At 42.7% G+C, this 22,911-nt stretch overlaps 1 protein-coding gene across 4 annotated transcripts in view; it reads left to right on the plus strand.

The window, feature by feature from the left end:
- Nucleotides 1–22,911, plus strand: part of LOC132882263 (NACHT, LRR and PYD domains-containing protein 12-like) — a 232,484-nt gene that overhangs the window by 186,729 nt on the left and 22,844 nt on the right. For 3 of the 4 annotated variants that reach the window (XM_060915544.1, XM_060915546.1, XM_060915545.1), the window contains one exon: nt 5,242–5,415. The exons of the other annotated variant lie outside the window; for it this stretch is intronic. In XM_060915544.1, the coding sequence (XP_060771527.1) occupies nt 5,242–5,415 (174 nt within the window). The remainder of the gene's footprint in view (nt 1–5,241; nt 5,416–22,911) is intronic. 4 annotated transcript variants of the gene reach the window in all.

Genomic DNA, 22,911 nt, shown 5'->3' on the forward strand with positions numbered 1-22,911 from the left:
AAGACCGCAATCTCATCTCTATAGCGTTTTTTTTTTTTTTTGCTGTGACATCCAAGGATTCAGCATAAGTCGAGAGGCAGACTTGAGAAGACGACATTGCGACAGCGGGTATCACTTACAAACTTGCGAAAGCATGATCCCCAATATGGCGGTGTAAACAGATAATCACGTGACTATGACGTCACATGCACAAGGTCCATAGCAGTGACAAAATGGCGATCAAAAATACATTCCTATATTTAATAAAATGAGGAATAGAATTTTGATGATAAATTTGCCTTCAGTTCTCCTTTAACTCTGAGATGACTTTGATTTCACCCTTTGGAAGTTCCATCTTTGGAATAACCCTTTTTTTTTTTTTTTTTAAACATGTATAGGAGTTTGCCCTAAGAGCACTAAATACTCATCTCGAGGGCTCACTCTGAATAACCCTTCTGTGGATCTCTGCAATCTATTGTATTTTACACCACTGTGTGCCACCTGCTCGCCTGCCTGCTGTCTACCTCTTTCTATCCCGGCCTTGCCTGCCTACTTGTCTGCTTGCCTGCCTGACCACCTGCTGTCTTCCTGCCTGCCTGCCCTCTTCCTGCCATCATTGAACACGGGGATGAGTAACAGCCGGACACAGTGTTTGAGAAGCGCGTAACAACTAAACAGCATCCGAAGTGTTTTGACTTTGTCAGACCACTACACTCATCATCTTTAAAGTCAGTATTAAATCTGTTGATGAAGTGTGTGTGACAGCAGATTGGTGAATTTCTCAACTCTCTTAATCTACCTGCAGCTTCAGAGGAACACAATCGGATCTTAACAGCAGCAATAACTGAGGCAGAACTTCACAGCGCCATCTCCAGATTGAAAGCAAACAAATCCCCAGGTCCTGACGGTCTCCCTTCAGAGCGGTATAAAGCCCTGCGAATTGAATTAATGCCAAGTCTTCTTCGGGCTTGCAATGCAACTTTAGTGGATTTAAAAATGCCTCCTGAAGGAGGCGGTCATTTCTGTTCTCCCTAAAGAGGGAAAGGATAAATTAGAATGTGCATCGTTTCGACCCATTTCGGTGTTAAACGTTGATTATAAATGATATACAGCCATCCTGGCCAAAAGGCTGGAAAAATCCTCCCTCGGATTATACATAATGACCAGACTGGGTTTGTCTCGCAAAGACAAGCTCAGGAGAACATCAGGCGGTCCCTGCACATACTGCATTACATCCAACAAAATCATCTCGAAGCCCTCAGAATTAGCTCGGACGCAGAGAAAGCCTTCGACTCAGTCAGCTGCATTTTCCTATATAAGGCCCTTAAAAGATTTGGCTTACATGAAAATTTCATTCAGGGTGTGTGTACACTTTATGACAAACCATCAGCCCGGATAAAAATAACCGGTTCTCTCTCAGACGCTATTATACTACAGCGTGGAGCGAGACGGGGCTGTCCACTCTCCCCTTTACTTTCTGCACTTTCTATAGAGCCTTTAGCACAGTGGCTGAGACAGACAGAAGATATCAAAGGCGTAACCATTAAGGGGGATGATCACAACGTGGCGCTATATGCTGCTGTTTTGATATTTTTAACGAGCCCATCTAGTTCATTTGTCAAATTAATGGACCTTTTAGAAAGATTTGGCGAGTTTGCAGGATATAAATTGAACATACAAAAAACTCAGATTCTGACTTTTAAACACATACCTCCTAAACACCTTAAAGAGAAATATCATCTTAATTGGGACCAGAACTCGTTAAAACACTTAGGGATATATAAATATACCAAAAAAAATCACATCAATAACAAAGATAAATTCTGAGCCTCTTTGAACAAAAATGAAAGAAGACGTACAAAAGTGGAACTCGATCTCTTTCCTCAGCCTCAGTCCTAGAATAGACAGTGTAAAAATGAATATACTTCCAAGAGATCTCTCTTTATTTCAAGCACTTCCTGTAGAAATTTCCTTCAAATGGTTTTCAGAACTGAATGAAATCATCTCCAGATTCATATGGCAGGGTCAGAAACCCAGGGTCAAATTTAAAACCCTACAACTTCCAAAGGGGGGAGGGGGGATGGCATTACCTCATTTTAAAGAATATTATTTGGCAGCTCAGGTTAAACCTCTGATCGATATATGTAGCTCGGCATTTCATGCAAGATGGAAAGATTTAGAACTCTCTATTCAGACTGACCCACCGATCCATGCCATATTGGCTCATAAAAATTTGGGAAGATTCAGAAATAATATTGAAAACCCAGGGATCAAAGCGCAATTAAATATTTGGAATACGTTAAAGGAAGAATACAAATTGGAGAATAATTTCCAGATAATTCAGTGGTGTGCCTATGACCCCGGATTCAAACCAAACGAAATGGATTATAGATTTAAATCTTGGATTTCGAGAGGAATAACATCATTTTATTCACTTACAACTCCAGGAAAATTGAAGGACTTTGAAAGTCTGAGGAAGGAATATCAACTTGAAAAATCTGACTTTTTTAGATCCCTCCAGATACGAACTTATTTTGAACATAATATTAGACATAAAACGGATATGGATGATCCTGTATTGAAAGTACTCCTGGACGCCTACCAAAATAATCTCAATAAGGGCATTATCTCTAGAATTCACAAAGGCCTATTGACGACAAAGACACACAACAGAATACATCAGAGAAAAGTGGGGGAGAGAGAGAGAGAGAGAGAGAGACCTTCCAATATCAGACGAGGTCTGGCTGAACGTGTGTGAACTCCAGTGGAAATGTACAAACTCTCAGATGTGGAGGGAGTTTGGATGGAAGTGTTTTATTCGTTCTTTTATCACACCAAAGCAAAAAGTACGTGTGGCGGGAGGAGATGCTAAATGTTGGAGACAGTGCGCGTCTCAAGAAGCTGACCATTGGCATATGTTTTGGGACGGCCCAGTGATCAAACCATTCTGGGCAGAGATTCATAATGCATTCAGAAAGATGTCTGATACTGACCTGCCCTTTCAGTTTCTTCCTTTATTTTTAGGACATGTTGACTTCCAGGCAAGGTGCGCTGATGAATATTTGTTTGGTATTTTAATATGTGCCTGCAAAAAAGCGCTTACGAGACGCCGGCTGCTCCCTGAACCCCCTACAATACAAGAATGGATAAATAGAGTAAATGAGGTTTACAATATGGAAAGGATCACTTTCTCTCTCCGTCTCAAGGAAACTCTGTTTATTAAGTGATGGACAAAGTGGGTCAAATATGTAAAACCCATCCGACCAGACTTTGTGGAGGTGTCACGTGAACGATTCTGGAAAGTTCCTGCAACTTTAACTTTACTGTAGATGCACATGTATGTTGAACCCCTTCTTATCTTTCAAATCTGTAATTTTATTTAATCTCCTCTTCTCTAACCTCTCCTGGACTTACCCGTCACTCTCTTTATTCTCCTTTTATGTAAACGCTTAATCTCTCCCAAACTGTATAAAGTTCATCAATACTGAAAATGTATGGAATGCAGAAGAGATGATGCTGTTGGTTTGATGAATTTATGCATTACAATCTGCAATCCCAAAATAAATAAAAAAACTGCACCTGAGACACAAACTAACTGCCCTGTGTGTGAGCAGCAGGGTTTCAAAGCAGCAGCGACATGGAAAGTGAAAAGGTGGAAAAAAAGAATAAAAAAGAGAAAATAACTGAAAATAAATTGCAAACCACATCAACTATTCTTTTGTTGACTTGTTGATATTCTGACAGTTGAAAGTTTGTGTTTGTGAGTTTTCTTTCAGTCTGTCTATCTGCGATGAACAGGGTTGCCAGATCTGTGTAACAGAAGCAGCCCAGTGAACAAGCAGTATTAAACCCATGCAGTTTTCCTCCGTAGTTCTTTCACTAAGATCCTAAAGTGGTCTTGAATTATTACTAATTTCCAGAGGTGGACAAAGAACCCAACTTCATTACTAGAGTCAAAGTACAGATCCCACTGGTCAAATGTGACTCCGATACAAGTGAAAGTTCTCCAGTCAAACTTTTACTTAAGTTAAAGTAGTGAAGTACTTGCTTTTAAAAATACTTAAGTATTAAAAGTACGTTTTCTGTCAACGCACTGTTGTATTATTGTCACAGCGCTGATAATACCTCATGCCTCTGAAGCGACCGACTGGATTATTTTGTGAATTCACAAAATGAACACATGCTGTGCATCATGGTGGTTTAACGTTAAGCTAGCTAGTCAGTGACGCTCCACCTGACATGCTAACAAACGCTTTTCAAACTCGAAATAATATTGGGTCACTAATGTTACTAGAAAAGAGAGATTTCTACATGCTGTTTATTTGGCAAGATTATGCTAAAACATATTTCTGAAAGGACTTCAGATAAGTTAACGTTATTCATGTTAGCGTAACTCTGTTTTTACATGCTAACTGTGTCCAAGTTAACTAGCTATGAGTTAACATTAGCTGTGGACAAGGCTACGGCAACTTGGCAGGAAAATCCATAGAAAGTCATTTGACTAACCAGACTGCATAGCTATTGCAACATTATCGCTCGCTCTAAAAGCACAGACAACTTCACTGCAAGCTTTCTCTTGGAATAAAACGCTTACAGACCTCAATATGCTTCCGCAGGTCGGACAGCGAGTTTTTGTAGGCCGTGATGTGGTTCATTTTAGGTAAACAAAGCAAACATTTAAAACGAAACAACTCTTTATTCCTTTCAGAAAACTGAAAGATGGGTTCTCGGTATGGCCATGGGTGCGTTCATTCCCCAGAAGAACCGCCTCCTTCCATTCTGCCATCAACTGATCGTCTTCAAATAATGCTGTGGAGAAATCACTGAACTTGATTTTATCCAGTCTACGGCTGTGACGTGACCCTCGTGATTACTGATAGACTGTCTCAGTGTCACCTGCGAATAAACAATCACGTTTTAGAAAAGAAATGAAAAACCATCCACTTTCAAAGCCGCTTCATAGTAACGAGGACCCTGATAGAAATGTAGTGGAGTAAAAAGTACGATATTTGTCTTTCAAATGTAGTGAAGTTAGTCATAAGTTTCCAAAAAAAATACTTAAGTAAAAGTACCGATACTCAAAAAGTGGACTTCAGTACAGAACTCAAGTAAATGTACTTCATTACTGTCCACCTCTGGAGATAAGCGCGTAACAACTAAACAGCATCCAAAGTGTTTTGACTTTGTTAGACCACTACACTCATCATCTTTAAAGTCAGTATTAAATCTGTTGATGAAGTGTGTGTCATTGTGTCTCTGCAGGTTGCGGCGGTGTGGTGTCTCAGATGAAGGCTGTGCTGCTCTGAGTTCAGCTCTGAGATCAAACCCCTCACACCTGAGAGAACTGAATCTGTCCTGGAATAATCTGGGAGACTCAGGAGTGAAGCGTCTCTGTGCTGGACTGGAGAATCCTCACTGTAAACTGGAGACACTGGGGTAAGATCATCTCTCTGAGAGTCACATGACCTGCTCCTCAGTAAGACCCATTCTCTAATAGTGAGACTGAAGCAGAGGTTTTAGCTTCATCATCAGTGTCCTGAGGAGGAAGATTGTTTCTGTTCACTGCACACTGATGATTTGTCACAGAGTCTTTGGGTCAGATGGACGTATGTGAGAAGCTGCAGCACAAAACGGGACTTGATCCGACTGCGATGTGTCTGAACTCACTGTGAAATTTACTACAACACTGTAACGAATCCCACAAACTGCACCTGAGACTCAAACTAACTGCCCTCTGTGTGAGCAGCAGTGACATGGTGGAAATGATCTCGGGAATACAAAATTTGAAAACTAAAATGAGACGTTAATGCCAAAGAATTGAAGGAAAAAATAGGCTTTTAAATAAAAAAAAAAATTAAATGGAGCCGACCATAGTAACCGTCTTTCTGTCGATTTTTGAATAATTCAAATAATCTAATACAGTAATAAATATAGCCACTAGCAGATATAAATTATTACTAATTTCATGCACAGGCGTAACTTTAATAAGGACAGGTGGGGACATGTCCCCACCAACTTTGACAGGGCAGGGGACAGTACCCACCAACATTTCACGCCTTTTCCGAACGTTTAGAGACACGCGCGACTGTTTTCCCCTGTTTTATCTCATGAATGACAAGCCCCGCTGTTGCCGCCGCTTAGCTGCTGTTTTGAGAGCTGTAACCTGATTGGCGGCAGCTCTCTGCTATGTGTGTAGCAACCAACGACTCATTGGTAGCAACGTCTAGAACTATTGGTATTCTAGTTCTACATAACGCGTGTGGTGTTGAATGGTGATGGCAGGTTAGCGGTGGTGTCATGTCGGAAAAAATGCCAGTTGATATCCGGAGATTTTTCCGAAAACAATCAAATGTAAGTAATGATGTCATATTGCCTCGTTATAACGTAATATTATAGCATTTCACTGACTTTAGTTCTCCTTTCTTATTGCTAGGTGTAATCCTGGTTTAGTCCAGGTATAATCTAGTTTATTATTATATTAACTCTAGTTTAGTTTGCTCTTGTTTGTGGTTTAGCCTTGGTTTAGTCCTGATGTGATCCGTGTTTGCCCTGGCTGAAACATTGAAGTTCTGGTTTAGACCTGGCTCGTGTATAGTCCTGGTTTAGTTTTGAGTAGTCCTGTTTATGTGCTATCCCTTACCCCTTAGTTTGTATCTGTTTTGACTGAGCATTGTTGGTGGCCCTATTGTTTTTTTTTGTGACACTAGAATCAACAATAAAAAGATGGCAATGAATGTTTTAAGATGATACTGTTTATTGTGTATTTTTTCATATAGCAGTTGTACTGCAGGACACAAGTCCTTCCACAGAATCTAGTAATAATGTGTAATGTGTATATAGTTCATATGTAAAGTATGTTCAATCAACCAGTGTGCAAGAGAGTATTTGGTAGGTATATTTTACCACCTTTTACCCATCAGAGTGCATCAGATTGCTTTATTTATGTGTGAAGATTCACAAAATTTTCTGGGGCAGGATTCCCCCCCCAGTTCTACATTTGTTTGGTCCATCATGTTTCCAGCCTTTCACTGCATACCCATTGACAGCCTGCCCTGAAATGGTTTTCATAAAAGTAGTGAGGCCATAGTACGCATCTCAAAATGCATCAAAATTAAGCCTTAAAACGGGATCTTTCTAAATTTTCTCCAGGGGGACCATGCCCCCTGACCCCCCTTGAAGGGAAGTATCGTGCCTGGAAATGGCCCCACCAACTTTGAATACAAAGTTACGCCCTTGATTTCATGGGAAGTGAAAAAGCTCAGCACATCTGGCTCTCTGTCTTCATGTCCCTCTGATGTACATTTTCTATTTACTTAAATTTGACTCCCTAAATCTGTCGAACCTGATGAACCCGAGATGTAAATATTTTACACTCAGTTTTATAATTCAGGAATGTTTTCATTGGTAATAAATTATCAGTCAGTAATGTGGTTTAGAAAAGACACGAATGTTTATTCTCCTCAGAATGAACGCTTTAAGTTTGACATTAGCCGATCTTTGTTTGAATCCATGATGGTGCTTGTTTTTCACCGTGATTCAGACTTTTAGTTCCTTGATTCGACAATAATATAAATCTATAGTGTTTTATAAATGCACGCTGTAGACGCCGGAGAAACGAGTTTATTGTCCCTGTGTAGTGCACTATAAGTCTAGTAGAGACCCATCTGAGATTCAGTCTCTCTCTCTCTCTCTCTCGGATTAAAGTTCATGGTCACTCTGCTGTTCTCTGTTCAGCTTCAGCTGCTGATGGTTTAATATCCCACACAACAGATGAGAGAAATAAATATAACACTCAGTATTATCATTATTAATGACACTGTTAATTAGAATCAAAGTCCGAGTCCTTCCCGTGTCAGGACCTGGTCTTCCCAGGCAGTCTGCCGTCCCAGTACTAACCACGCCCTTAAGGTGCATTGGGCGGCGCCGATCTCCACTTCTATAGCCCTCGGCCTCTCGCCTATACAGTTAGGGTTACAGTGGGGGGCGGGTCCTCTGATACCCGCGAGAGTTTAACTCCCCACTCGTCAGTGGCGGAGCCAGACGGTTTTTCTCGGGGTGGCCAGACTGAGATCATTGTTCACACAGGGGTGGCACATAAACTGATCTCTTCTTGTTGTTGTTTTTCTGTGTGGCAAGTCGCTGTAGGTCCCGTGGTGTTTCTTGGTCACTCCCTCATTAATCTGGGCAGGCAGTGACTGGCATGTAGAATTACATCATGAAGACCTGCATAATAAGATTTTAAATGTATTACTAAGCTGATTAAAAAAAAACCCTTAAACAGTTGTGAACATTGTGCCTTTTTAATTGATGAAGCTCACACAATTAAAAAATTTACTGATATATAATAAATAAGAGAAGGTACTTATAGATATATAACAGAAGGCACTTCTGCAAAAGTTTAATTCTTGTGTTGCTGTGATTCGAAGCAAACTGATTTACAAATGATATTTACAAATCGCAGTATTGCAGAACACACTCCTGTCAATCAAACTTGTATTCTTGTGCTGCTGAAGCCAAACTGAGTTTTACAGAAGACACTCGTGTCAAACAAAGTGACAAAAGTCGTATCCTCCGGTTCATGTGACTTAAAGCAAACCTATTTACAAATTCCTCCATGTCCGGGGACTCGGCTCGTTCGGACTCCGCACTCACAGCACCCAGGTTGCTCAGTCTTTCATCATCCATAGTTGATCTTCAGTCAGTTTTAATCAGTTTCAGCACTGAAAAGCTCCTTTCACAGGCAGCTGCACTCACAGGGATGGTGACTGCCATTTTACACAATCTAAAGACCTCATGAAACACCTCATGCTGGGGCTCAGTGAATTTGGTCAGTTCAACTATTCTAGATGGTTTTTCTTGGCCTGCGTGGCTTTTCCTCTCCAGGATTCTTTTTAGCTGATGTAACTCGTGTCTCATGTCCTCAGTATTGCTTCTGTAGATGGATGCAAAGGGTAGCAGAGCTGCTTCATCTCACAATGTAGCGTTTATGGGATTCGGCGCCGGAACGCCCCTCATCACTTGACAGTTGGGTTGAGAAAACAGTGTGTTGATCTCACTGAGCATATGGTCAAGACTGGGTAAAATAACCCTGTGCGAAAACCGTCCTTTTGCTCAGGACGCCCACCTAGCTGACTCATGACCGCATGTCCATCAAGCCTTTTGCTCAGTATTTTCTCTCTTTTGGGTGCAGGGTCAGTCTCGATGTTGCATTGTTCAGCTGTATGGAGAACTTCTTTCCACAGCTCTTCAAAGTATGTTTCAGCCCTGCAGTCTTGAAGAGTCTGTACAAGAGCTTGAACGAAATCAACAGCTAAACCTAAATCCAGATTAGGAGCCTGCAAGGCATCCGAGAGGCATCTTGCCTCCCCAAAAAGCCCAGTCATTACAACTAGAAGCCCCACAAACTGGAGGTCCATTTGGGCAAGCAGGCCTCTTGCATCAACTGACCCATCACCATTCTTTTCTTCCACTGTTTCTTCTAAAACACTGATAATTGCAGGCAGTCTATCAAGAACTGTTTGACAAGACTTATGTTGACAGGCCCACCGTGTGTCACTTAAGTTTTGTAGCTGCCTTGGCGCCCCATTGTACATTTCGTTCCGTGTATTGAGCCATTTGGTGTGAACATAGGACCCAGACGTGAATGTGGACAGTCTTTGCACAATAGAAGAGAAGCACTCTCCTTCTGGGATAGCTTTAACCGTGTCCACAAGAACTAGATTAAGGCAGTGGGCATTACAATGTACATAAAAGACCTGCTTTGCCACTTCCTTTACACGAGCCTGAACTCCAGAGTTCTTGCCGCTCGTGATGGATGCTCCATTGTAAGCTTGTAAACCCATGGATTCATGTATCAATGCTCATCTATCTATTGTTACATAAATCATATTGTTTCTAATTACTATTATGTATTTATACATTTCTTCATTTAGAAGAGTACTGGCTACTGTAGGAGAAAGATTTCATAAGCTCAGGGTCTCCGCGGATCCTTAAGTATTCAAAAGTCTTAAATAAAATATACGCTTTTTAAGGTCTTAAAACGTATTAAATTTTGGTAATTTAATAGAGTGGCATTAAATTTCATCTGGGTGGAATGAAAGAAAGTTATCAATGTCCGGAGAGACTATTTTTCATGCTATTTCACCAGCGCACGTCCCTGTCTAACCAGACCGTTAAAGAAGCGTGTGCCTATAGCACCGGCATCACACACTATTTAGGGGGCAGTGTTTCCCTGTAGGCCTGTATGCACGTCGTAGAAATAGACGAAGAAGTGTTTGAGTGGCTATTTCAGACACGAGCCGCGGCAAGATGGGCAAATGCAGGTTTAACGATAACTGGCTCGAGGATGAAAAGTATAAGAGATGAGAGAAAGTCTTTATTGTCATCGTCACTTTTCCAAAGGTACAATGAAATTGAAGGTGCTGTTGACTCATTATGAGTTATAGAAAGAAAAAAGGGAGAACAAATCGAGTATAAAAATAAATAGTGAAGTATCCAGAGTTGCACTGGTAAAATGGTATAAACAGAATATAAACAGAAATCTATTGTATGGTTCTATATGGACACGGATTGCACTGAAAATAGTCTAAACAGAATTGTTTTGGTTCTGTATGTACACAGATTACACTGATAAGAAAATGTATACACACACACGCATATATATTTTGCACAAATTGCACATTTGAGTTTAAAGCCATGATTGCTTTGGGATAAAAACTGTTTTTTAGGCGGTTTGTCCTGCTTTTCATTGCTCTGTATCTCTTGCCTGATGGCAAAAGCTGGGAGAGACAATGACCGGGGTGTGAAGAGTCTTTTGAAATGTCCGTTGCTTTCCTGCGGCATCTGGAGGTGTAAATCTGTTCCAGGGTGGGGAGGGGGCAGCCTATTGTTTTCTCTGCTGCCCTAACGACCCTGTGGAGCGCCGCCTTCTCTGAGGATGTGCAGCTGCCGTACCAAACACACGGTCCGTACGTGAGCACACTCTCTATGGAGCAGTGATAGAAGGCCCGGAGCAGATTTTGGGGGAGACAGTTGCTTCTGAGGATTCTCAGAAAGTACAGTCTCTGCTGCGCCTTCTTCAGCAGCTCCTTGGTGTTGGCACTCCAGGTTAGGTAGTTCTCCAGCTCAATGCCGAGAAACCTGAACACCGGGACCCTCTCCACACAGGCCCCGTTGATGAGTGGCTGGATGTCAGCTTTGTTTTTCCTAAAGTCAATAACCAGCTCCTTTGTTTTGGTGGTATTGAGGAGCAGATTGTGGACTTTGCACCACTCTGACAGCCGCTCCACCTCGTCCCTGTATGCTAGCTCACCCTCCTCGCCCGAGATGAGTCCGACCACGGTCGTGTCATCTGCGAACTTTACAATCTTGTTGCTGAGGTGGGTGGAGACACAGTCATACGTGTAGAGGGTGTAAAGGAGTGGGCTTAAGTACACAACCCTGTGGTGAGCCGGTGTTCAGGCTGAGAGCAGTGGAGGTGTGGGAACCCAGCCTGACCCTCTGGGAGGGTTACAATAGGGGCTGGTTACAAAAAACGACGGAGTACGAAGCGCGGTGCAGACTGTTAAAAAAAAATTTAAAGCATTAAATTGGGGACAATGGGCTGTAAAGCCCTTGGCGCACATATGAAAGGGGAGAAGCACAAGCGCTATGCCGGCAGTCAGACAACAACTGTCCCCATTCGGATGTTTGCGGCACCGGTATCTACTGCAAATGCAAACACTAACGTTACGCCCGCTTTGGTGTCTTCGGGACCCCGTACAAGTAATGCCTTCAGTACATTCTCCCCAACTCCTACAGTGTTTTCCCCAGAACAAATTACAGCCCTAAATTCTGGCCTGATAATACACAGACAATTGAGCGCCGATGGCACGAAGCGAAACTGGGGGGGAGGGGGCATCTTCCCCCCGGGGTAATTACTGAAAATCGATGCTCTCAGGTGCATTTTCAGCGTCTCTGAGAGGGTTTAGATCCATGATTATAGGACAGATTTTCCCAGTGTTTCACTGATTTCTGACCTAAATAGTATTAATGTGAACACATTTGAAATTTCACCTTAAAGTTCAACATGCAGGTTAAACTGTTTTGTTATAGATTACTGAGGTCTATGATCGACTGAAAATCTACGGGGATTCCTTAATTACCTATGGTCAAGTAGCGCTGTAACAAAAATGTGCATGAAAATATGACCAGTGGTTTGCTCCATCTTATGCAACCCAATGAAGAGAATCGATCATCATGACCTCCTGTTGATCACAAAGGGATCTGAACCTCAGAACTGCCACCGTAAAATAAGTTGCTGTATTACTATAACTGTTATGATTTAGGATGTTTCTGATGCAATTACCGTAATATATGTAGAACTAAGATACACTGGATAGAAAAGTCAGGCAACTGCATATTATAAAGTTTAAATTTTGGCACTTTATTAAATGGACTAGATTAAGATTAAAACATATTTAAAGGAAAAGAAAACTTAATTCATACATTTAAGTTTGCAGAAAGGTTATGTACTTATAAACACATTCATGAAGAGAATTTGTTAAGTGTCAAATGTAGCATAATTTCGAATAATAACGATAAGCGTATTTGGCAGTGTGATGTCACTGTGAGCCTTTAACAAAAGAATAATCCGGAGCCTTCTTTTGTTAAATGGATCCCAGTGACATCACACTGCCAAAAATGCTTATGATTATTATTTGAAATGATGCTGTATTTGACACATTTGGACAACTTCGCTTTGTGAGAGTGTTTATAAATACATAATCTTTCTGTAAACCCAAACTAATGGATTAAATTTTCTCCTCCTTTAAAGCAGATTAATTCTCCTTGGCGTTTGCTTGGCCCAATGTTGGGCAGCCCTCTCATAGTCCATCTCGCTGTCATCCATGCTGATGTGGATCAAATTGTCCAGCGAGTCTTCTCACTTATTAAAATCAGTCGGCTTTGTCCGTCTGGTGGGGGACAACATCGGCAGCCAATGAGATCGCTTATAATGAATCTGAAAATTCCAGGATGTCTGACGTTTTCTTTCGATATTTTTATTGGACGGTTTGAACACGTGATCTTGACACAGCCAACAGATTAGTTTGTTTACATCATACCACGCGGACATATTACTTTGACAGAATCAACACAAACATTGGAAAAAAAGACGGCTTGTTTAACACAAATATCAATCGATATGTAAATGGATCTGTTATTTGCTCTCCTATGTATCGAGTTAATTGTGGGTAGGAAATTTAACGTATCGGTATAAATCTAAGCGGATCGGATTTTAACTAAAGCGACTAAGCGTATTGGCAGGCAGAGCAAGCGGATCGGGCACGATACGCTCAAACGCTTTGGGGAAAACCATGTACTACACTGAAGGCCGAAATGCTGTGGGTTTTGCAAACGGTTAGCCGACACACTCCTATACGTCCAACGAAGACGTGTGCACCATCTTCAGTGCAATGTTCCCTGACTCAGAATGTGCAAATTACAGGTGATGTAATATCTCAGCAGTGAGGTCACTTTGTCCCCGTCTCTGGCAGTTTCTGTACACCTTTCACAAAATTCCACATCACAATGTAGCTTTGGCAGATGTAGATGTAAACAACAACAATAACACACATGTTTAAATGGGTGATAATGTGGCCACATCTATTTAATTTGATAACGTGATGTGGCAGTGGGGGCGTGGCCAAGCGTCAGTCTGTGAATGGAGGGCGGAGTCAGGGAAGGTAAGTGGTGGGATCATTGCACCTGATGGGGATTAACCTGTGTTTGTGTGTCTTCCCCAGTGACCGCGCCCTTTAAAAGGAGAGGAGAGCAGAGAAAGGGAGCTCTCTCTCCCCAACCAGAATGTGTGCGTGCGCATGCGGCTGGGAAGTGATAAAAGGCTGAAAAGCTAGCAATAAATAGTTCATTGAGAACTCAGTTCTGGCCTGCCGTGCTTCTGTGCTCCACCCACCTAGTCCAATACTACACGTGATTACCGCGATATTCAGCGAGATGCGTTATATGCATGCACAGTAGTGAAAAAACCGACAGCCTGACTCGTACACGATATGATTCGGAATTCTTTGGCATTTTCCGTCCTGCCGATAAACGCATCGATTAACACAGACACGGCACGCGCTTAATATGTGGTGGCTTTAGTTGACAGTGTGTCTGAATCTTCGCTTCATATATATTTTTTATTTTCAACTAGCCAGCCAGGCTGGCTAGTGACAGGAATTACCCGCCAAATGACAAATTAAGTCGCCTCGGGCGACCGGACCACCGCGAATTTCGAGCCCTGCATAAGGGAAGAGATCTCCATAATTATCAGAGAGGAACTTAAGAACGCGCTGGCAGAGGACCTCAATGTCCAAAAGTTGGAAATACAGGCGATGCGGTCGGACATCGTAAATAACACAGCCGCGATCTGCACAGAAATTGAGCATATGAATGTGGACATTCAGGACATGAAAGGGGGACTGTCAACATGGTCAGACTAGGTGGTTTCGCTGCAGTCTACGGTGACCAATCTTCAAAAACAGGTGGTCACCCTAAAAGACCGGTGTGAGGATATGGAGGGCAGGATGAGACAGGGCAACATCCGAATAACCGGCATCTATGAACAGCCGGACTCGAGCTCACTGACAGCTGTATCAAAAGTTATTAGAGAAACCCTGCAGATGGACCGGGACATCAAAATAGACCGCTCTTCACACCAAGCTGCTTACCTATTGCAGATTCAATCTTCTCAGCCTGGTGCAGGTCTACAATTTTGTTTCTGGTGTCCTTTGACAGCTCTTTGGTCTTGGCCATAGTGGAGTTTGGAGTGTGACTGTTTGAGGTTGTGGACAGGTGTCTTTTATACTGATAACGAGTTCAAACAGGTGCCATTAATACAGGTAACGAGTGGAGGACAGAGGAGCCTCTTAAAGAAGTAGTTACAGGTCTGTGAGAGCCAGAAATCTTGCTTGTTTGTAGGTGACCAAATACTTATTTTACAGAGGAATTTACCAATTAATTCATTAAAAATCCTACAATGTGATTTCCTGGATTCTTTCCCCCATTCTGTCTCTCATAGTTGAAGTGTACCTATGATGAAAATTACAGGCCTCTCTCATCTTTTTAAGTGGGAGAACTTGCACAATTGGTGGCTGACTAAATACTTTTTTGCCCCACTGTACATTCCCCCGTCTCTGCAGAATCTGTTTGATGCTAATTATAGTAAAATAATTCGGAGCATTAATAACAATCTAGAATGGTGGTCTATGCTCCCCCTGTCTCTGCTAGGGCGCATTGAAAGTATCCGCATGAACATTCTGCCCAGATTACTTTACTTGTTTCAAATGTTACCTATAGAAATTCCAAAATCTACATTCGATAATTTGGAGAAAACGTTGTCAAGATTTATATGGCAAAAAAGCACCCTGGAATTCGACTTAAAACCCTCCAGTTATCTAAATCAAACGGCGGCCTTAAACTTCCCAATCATCTAAAATATTATTTCTGGGTTGCACAAATGAAACCGATGATAGCTTGGCTTCAGAACAATATAGGTACACGTTGGCTTAACATAGAAAAAGATCTATGCTCGCTAAAGTCTCTGCAAGACCTACGCTTCCTGGATGTTCCCATAAAGGAAATGGCAACTTGGACTAAGAACACTCTTAAAATTTGGATTAAAATACAGTCAACTTTTGGATTACCGACACAAATATCACCATGAATCAGCATTGGATCTATGAAGAGCTTCACACCTAATAATTTGGACATCAGCTTTAGAAGGTGGTCAGGGTATGGCTTGGTATATCTGCACCAGTTATTCAGTTTTGGTCATCTAAGAACATTCGAGCAGTTGAGAAATGATTATGGTCTCCCTAAGACAGATTTCTACCGATATTTGCAACTTAGAACTTTTCTGACAGGGCACAAGGAATGGGGAAAACTCACAAAAACTTCTCCTATCGAACAGTTCCTAATAGAAATACAAACAGGAAATAGAGATGGAAAAATGATTAGTAGATTCTACAATATATTTTTATCCATGAATACACAAAACTCCTTACAAATGAAGCAGAGGTGGGAGGCAGAAATGGATATGGTTATATCACAGGAAGTCTGGGAGGAGGCGTGTAGTGAGGCACACCTGGTCACAAGTTCAAATACATGGAGGGAGTTTAAGTGGAAAATAATTGTTAGATTTTTCAGGACTCCAGAAATAGTATCTAGAATGAACCAGGCACATTCCAGCTCATGCTGGAGGAATTGTGGGGCACATACCGCCAATCATACCCATATATTCTGGTTATGTCTGAAACTAAAGACATTCTGGGGAGAGGTTTTTGATTCTCTTAAAGAGGTTTTCCAACAGGACATACCTCAAGATCCTACTGTGGCTCTATTAGGAGTAATTCCTAAAGGATTGAATGGGAGGTCCAAGAAATATCTCTTAAATATATTACTTACAGCTGCACTGAAGTGCATAACTATTAGATGGTTGAAACCAACCCCCCCTTCATATAACACATGGATCCAGAAGGTTTGGGACCTCTATCAGATGGAGCACATTACATATTTATTAAGGCTCCAAAAGCCCATCTTTACTAAGCGGTGGAGTCCTGTTGTACCTTTATTAATACAATAAGACTGGTTAGCCTCCCCCCCCCTTACCACCTCTTTTACATAATCCACACAGTGCCTTAGTGTTTTAGTGTAAGTTCTGTGGGTTCCTGAGTGCTTATTTGTATGTGTGCTTGTGGATATGAATGTCTGAATATGTATATTTGATTTAATATATTTAATGTATTTAATTGGGAGTGGATATTTGTTTTTGTTTTGTTTGTCTTATTTGCTTGTAATCTTAATTTGGATATCATGTGTACAATTGTCATCTACAGCTGGATAGAAAAAAGTGTACATACTGGAATGCTGTCATTGAAAACCCAATAAAAAATAAGTTAAAAAAAACCCCAAAACTGTCAGCATGCCGGATTTTAAGTTGAACTTTCCTTTTTTTTCCACTAATTTGGCTTTCAAAAGAACATTCCACATTGGCTGTTGAAGGCAGAATCCTATCCTACAGAGCAGAGGTCACTAACAGGCGGACCGCGGTCCGGGTCCGGACCCAGAAGCTGTCCCATACGGACCCGAACCTACAACCAAAACAGAAGGTTATGACTTAAAACCTGACGGGTCGCTTCTATTTTATCCCGGCGCAGCTTTTGTAGTCTTTACGGTAGTGGTTTAGTGGATGAGGAAACGCACAGACTAATTACATGCGAGTTAAGCCATTCCATGTGATGCCACTCAGCCAATCAAGTCTGCAGCATTCCAGGCGGTAATTGCGATTCTACAGTGCAGACAGATGAGAGAGTTAGAGGCAAGTTACACATGAAAAGACGGTAGAAAGAAAAAGAAAGATAGCGATACATGTAGAAAACAAAGGGAGAGATACAGACGACTGAGCCGGAGAAAGTTGAGGAAAAAGACGAGTGAGACGGAGAAAGGGAGAGAAAAATAAGGAACAAATGACGCTTTCCAAAAAAAGAAAAGTGGACAGCGAAAATGGAGCATTTAATCCAGAATGGACACTCATTTCTGTTCATACTTCCTTCTGGGAGCATTAAACCAGTGTGTCTCATATGTTCAGAAACCGTGGCACTTTATTAAAAGTGCCAATGTGAAATGCCATAATGAGACAAAACAAAGGCTTTGAACAAACATACCCACTCAAATCTGAAGTGAGATCACAGAAAATAAGTAGTCTCAGAGTCCAGTATGACCAGTCCACCAGGATCCTGAGCCACACATTCACTGCCCAACAACGTGCTCATGAGTGTTCCCTCAGAGTTGCTTGGATTTTGGGTCAACACAAAAGGCCATTTACTGATGGAGGGGTTGTCAAAGAATGCACGAGTGCAGTAGCTGAAACACTACTTGAGGGAAAACAAAAGCAAGAGCTTTGTGATAAAGCAAATACCCATGTGAGCATCATCTGCCACGAAGAAGTTTGAAATATTCACTCAGGACGTGCTAACCCAGCTAGATGAAGCCATGCGTAAGGCACCATGTGTAGGCTTAGCTGTGGATGAGTCCACTGACGTGTGTGACAGTGCTCAGCTGGTAGTGTATGTCAGGTTTTTCAACACAGACCAGAAAGCATTCTCTGAAGACCTGTTAGGTGTCACTCCCCTTCAGACCAGTACAGGAGGAGGAGACATCTACCTGGCCATTAAGGAGATGTTAACAAAGAGAGGAATAAAGCCAAAAAAAGTGGTTTCAATAACCACAGATGGAGCCCCTGCTATGATCGGGAGAGAGAAAGGAGCTGCAGCAAGACCGAAAGAGGACAATCCTGAGCTCATAGCTTACCATTGCATCGTTCATCAATCCGTCCTCTGCGCCTCCCTGTCAGATGAGCATGTTGAGGTGATGAATACAATGATGAAAATGATCAGTTTTCTCAGGGCATCCTCTTCCTACCAGCATCGCATGCTTAGGGAATTCCTCAGAGAAGTTGATGCCAATGCTGATGATCTTTTGCTGCACAACAGTGTGAGATGGCTCAGCAAAGGCAGGGTGTTGGCGCGCTTTTGGTCCATTAGGAGGGAAGTAGCATCTTTTTCGGCAGAGCTAAGAAGTCAGAAGGCAACACAGTTTTCTCTCTTTTTAGAAAATGAGAAACAGATGGACAATGTGGCCTTTTTGGTTAAGATTAGAGGTCTGCGCGGGACAGAATTTTCAGTCCCGTGCCCGCCCACTCCCGCATTGTGCAGTCCCGCTCCCGCAAAGAATTATGATTTTCAGTCCCGCTCCCGCCTGCCATATTTTGTCCCGCTCCCACCTGCAAATCCCGCATGATGCAGACATTCGCGTTATTTCTCACGAAAGTTCTTGTCATTGGCTTGGGGAATTAAACATGCTGAGCTTAGCTGAGCTCTCCACTGACCGATCCTTCATTTATTGTAAGTTTATTGTTTAGACTCTGACATTCTGCTGACACATTCCAAGTTGAGCGCTGCATGCGCTCATGATTGACAGCTCTCGCTGTGATTGACAGCTCTCGCTTTGCGCACTCGCACTCCCACTTCCGAGTCTGTGGCGTTATGATTCCAACCACGATTTCATTCTCCTCTCATATGAAGTGCTGCACAACCACAACCAGCTCCTCAGATTATACACTGTCTATTTCTCGCTTTAAATTGAACAATCTGTGCGATACACAGTCCTTTTTAATACTAGTTAATACTTTTTAATACTTAGGACTAATACTCTTGACTTTTTAACGGTAAATGTACCTCTTTTTAAAGCAGCACTTACTTCTGAAGCACTGTGAGCTTCACTAGAGGAGCTCTGCTCTTCTGCCATGATCGGAGATCTCAAACACGGAAGAGCGGAAAGGAATCGGAAACGTACGCAAGATTAGACCACATCCGCAAATTTAGGCATCTTAAAATGTTTTTATTAATGCCAAATAAAGTATCCAGCACAAATTATATACGATAGACATAAATTAATAATTTATAAATTTTATTTTAAACACGTTTTTAGTTAGCGGGACTGCAGCTTATCACCTCTCCCGCCCGCATTGTGCACTCCCCCTCGCGCCCGCGCCCACAATGAGCTTTCAAAATTTGTCCCGCGCCGCACTGCTTTGCGTCGGGTCCCGCGGGAGTGCAGGGCTGCAGTTAAGATCACTTCACATCTGAATGAACTGAATTTGAGGCTACAGGGCAAGGACGATTCAATTTGTGAACTGATGACAGCTGTCCGCTCCGTCAGAGGAAACTTGAGGTGTTCAAGGAAGACTTGCAGGGAGACTGTGCACACTTCCCAGCAGTGCAGGAACAGGTTCAGGGACAGCGAGACGTGTCTTCTTTTATTGACTTTTTATTGATAAGCTGATTGTAAACTTCAGCAACCGTTTTGACAGCTTCAGCTTTGGACAGCAGCTCACCATGTTCATTCAGAACCCATTTCTCATCACAGATGTCAGGGGGTTCTCAAAGGAAGTGGCACAGCACTTTAAATGGGTAAATGCTGGGCCTCTGCAGATGCAATTGGTTGATCTCCAAGCAGATGTGGCCCTGAAAGAGCAGTTTGTAAGAACTGACCCTTCCACTTTCTGGCTCCAAATGGTCCCTGAGACAGCTTTCCCAGGTCTGAGGAAAGTAGCCCTATACATTTTGACCATGTTTGGCTCCACACACAACTGCGAGGCAGCTTTCTCCACAATGAACATAATCAAAACTCAATATCGTTCCAGGCTCACCAATGAGCACCTCCACATGTGTATGAGAATGGCCCAGACTCCATTCAAGCCCAGGTTTAAAATCCTGGCAGGACAAGCGAGAGCTCAATTCTCTCACTGAGCAAAAAAGTGGGGGAGTTGAATAGAAGAGGGGATGAAAGTGAGCCTCTAAAACTGTTCAGTTGTTGAGATGTGTTGAGATTTATTGTCTGTAAAATTGGTTGAGACTGTTGAGTCAACATGTGAAACAGAAAAGGGGAAATTCAAGCCTTTCCGCCCTTTATTTTATTTTTCTGAAGTTAAGCACTTTATTTGAACATGCACAATTTTCACATTTTGTTTTCTCTTATGTTGAAATGCAGCCCTACTTTTATTTAGTAAATGAGAGAACATTATACATATCGGCAATCATACATATATGTTCAGTTCTATGTTACCCGACAATAAATATTGTCAAAAAGTTTTCGAATTGTCCTGAATTCATTTGATTTGACAGTCAGGTATTGAATACATGCAGATGTTGATGCAACTACTAGGCTACTTAAATATACATCACATTAAATAGTTAGACATTATGATCTTCCGGACCTTTGCTTCAAGAAATTTTCTCCAACTGGACCTCTTTAAATTTTAGTTGAATACCCCTGCTATAGAGGGACTGAACCTAAATGCATAAGGCAGGTGGTGCGCTGTACCTCAGGTCCAGTTCCTGTAAGTTCACTTCCATGAAGAGCAACTGGTGAGCACTCTCCTTCACTGTCTGACTCTGTCTCATCATGGTCATCCTGCATCTCCCTCTCCAAACCACTTTCCCTCCTCTCAGTACTGGGCTTACTACACTGACTGACCAAGTAGGAAGTAGTTTTTCTCTTCATTTTGACTGACAATATAAACATGATTCATACTTATTCAAACTCAATATTTTCTTTTAAATGGCACGGACACGGTGAAAGTGTTTCTAGCTTGTGACTTATGGCCCTTTTCCATTACCCTTTTTCAGCTCACTTCAGCTCACTTCAGCCCGACACGGCTCGCATTTCGACTATCTAAGAACAGCACGACTCAGCTCGCTTCAGCCCTGCTCAGCCCCCAAAACTCACACGGTTTTGGAGTAGGGCTGAAGCGAGCCAAACCGAGCTGAGTGAGGCTAGGGGCGTGAGGAGACACTCCCCTGTGCACTGATTGGTGAGGAGGAGTGTCCTCACACGCCCCACGAGCGCGCTGGGATCTGTAAACACCGTAAACCCGGAAGAAGGAGAATTACGAGAATTTCTGAAGCCTTATGCGCCTCGCCTCATCTATACGCTCTTGCCAGTATCTGTTGGCGTTGTCAGCGACGACAAGCCACAGCACCGAGACCAGCAACACTAACGACTCCATGTCCTCCATGTTTATTGTTTACTCTCCGGGTTGTGAGACTACCGCTTAAAAGATCACTGATGTCACTGTTTGCGCCGCCTAACGACATCACCTGACGTCCACCCACTTTCGCTAACTCCACCCAATGTGTCCACCCACTTCCAGCCAGCACGGTTCAGCGTGGTTGTAGTCGAAATGCAACTCCAACAGCCCCGCTCAGCACGACTCAGCCCAACTCAGCACGGCACGGCTCAGCCCAACTCAGCCGCGTTGGTAGTGGAAAAGCGGCATAACATGCTGGTAAATTAACAGCCTAAGCTCTCATCTAATCTCATCTCATTATCTCTAGCCGCTTTATCCTTCTACAGGGTCGCAGGCAAGCTGGAGCCTATCCCAGCTGACTACGGGCGAAAGGCGGGGTACACCCTGGACAAGTCGCCAGGTCATCACAGGGCTGACAGACAGACAACCATTCACACTCACATTCACACCTACGGTCAATTTAGAGTCACCAGTTAACCTAACCTGCATGTCTTTGGACTGTGGGGGAAACCGGAGCACCCGGAGGAAACCCACGCGGACACGGGGAGAACATGCAAACTCCGCACAGAAAGGCCCTTGCCGGCCCCGGGGCTCGAACCCAGGACCTTCTTGCTGTGAGGCGACAGCGCTAACCACTACACCACCGTGCCGCCCACAGCCTAAGTTAACCTGGCAAATTTTACTAGATAGTATCTGGTTCCATAACATGTAACTTACATAGATTAGCACAAGAAACATTTCAAATATAGTGAATAAACTTAATTCTGTTTGTTATAAACTTACCTGCGACGATTCTGTTAACTTCGCTGTCGTCAGCTGGCGGCGGACTTGTTGTTCTGTAATTGTGTTGGTGGTGGTTGATATTCAAGTTGAGTGCATTACTGCCACCTGCTGGTTTGGGTGGAGAACTACTGGTTTGAGAGCACGCTGTTGAATTGCGTCTGTATGCGAACAACTGCATACAGACATAGTTCAGCAAAAAAGTTGCCGACAAAGCGGTGTTGGGGTGGCCGGAGGGGTGGCCAGAGATTAATTTAGGGTAGCCTTGGCGACCACTGGCCACCCTGTGGCTCCACCCCTGCCACCCTTATCTGTATTGCAGCGTGCCTCGCCAGACGGCAGTCGGTGCCATTTTTATGATTGTCTTTGGTACGACTCGATCACGAGTACAGCTCACAATCTCCCAGTGGAGAGGCAGACACAAGGCCAACTAGCGGTGTTCATTAGAATAAACAGGTGATATTAAATCCTCATGATGTTCTGAACAGGGCTTTACATTAACTTTTTTGCTCTCCATCCAT

This window comes from Neoarius graeffei, chromosome 2 (genome assembly GCF_027579695.1).
Source record: "Neoarius graeffei isolate fNeoGra1 chromosome 2, fNeoGra1.pri, whole genome shotgun sequence".
Taxonomy (NCBI): Eukaryota; Metazoa; Chordata; class Actinopteri; order Siluriformes; family Ariidae; genus Neoarius; species Neoarius graeffei.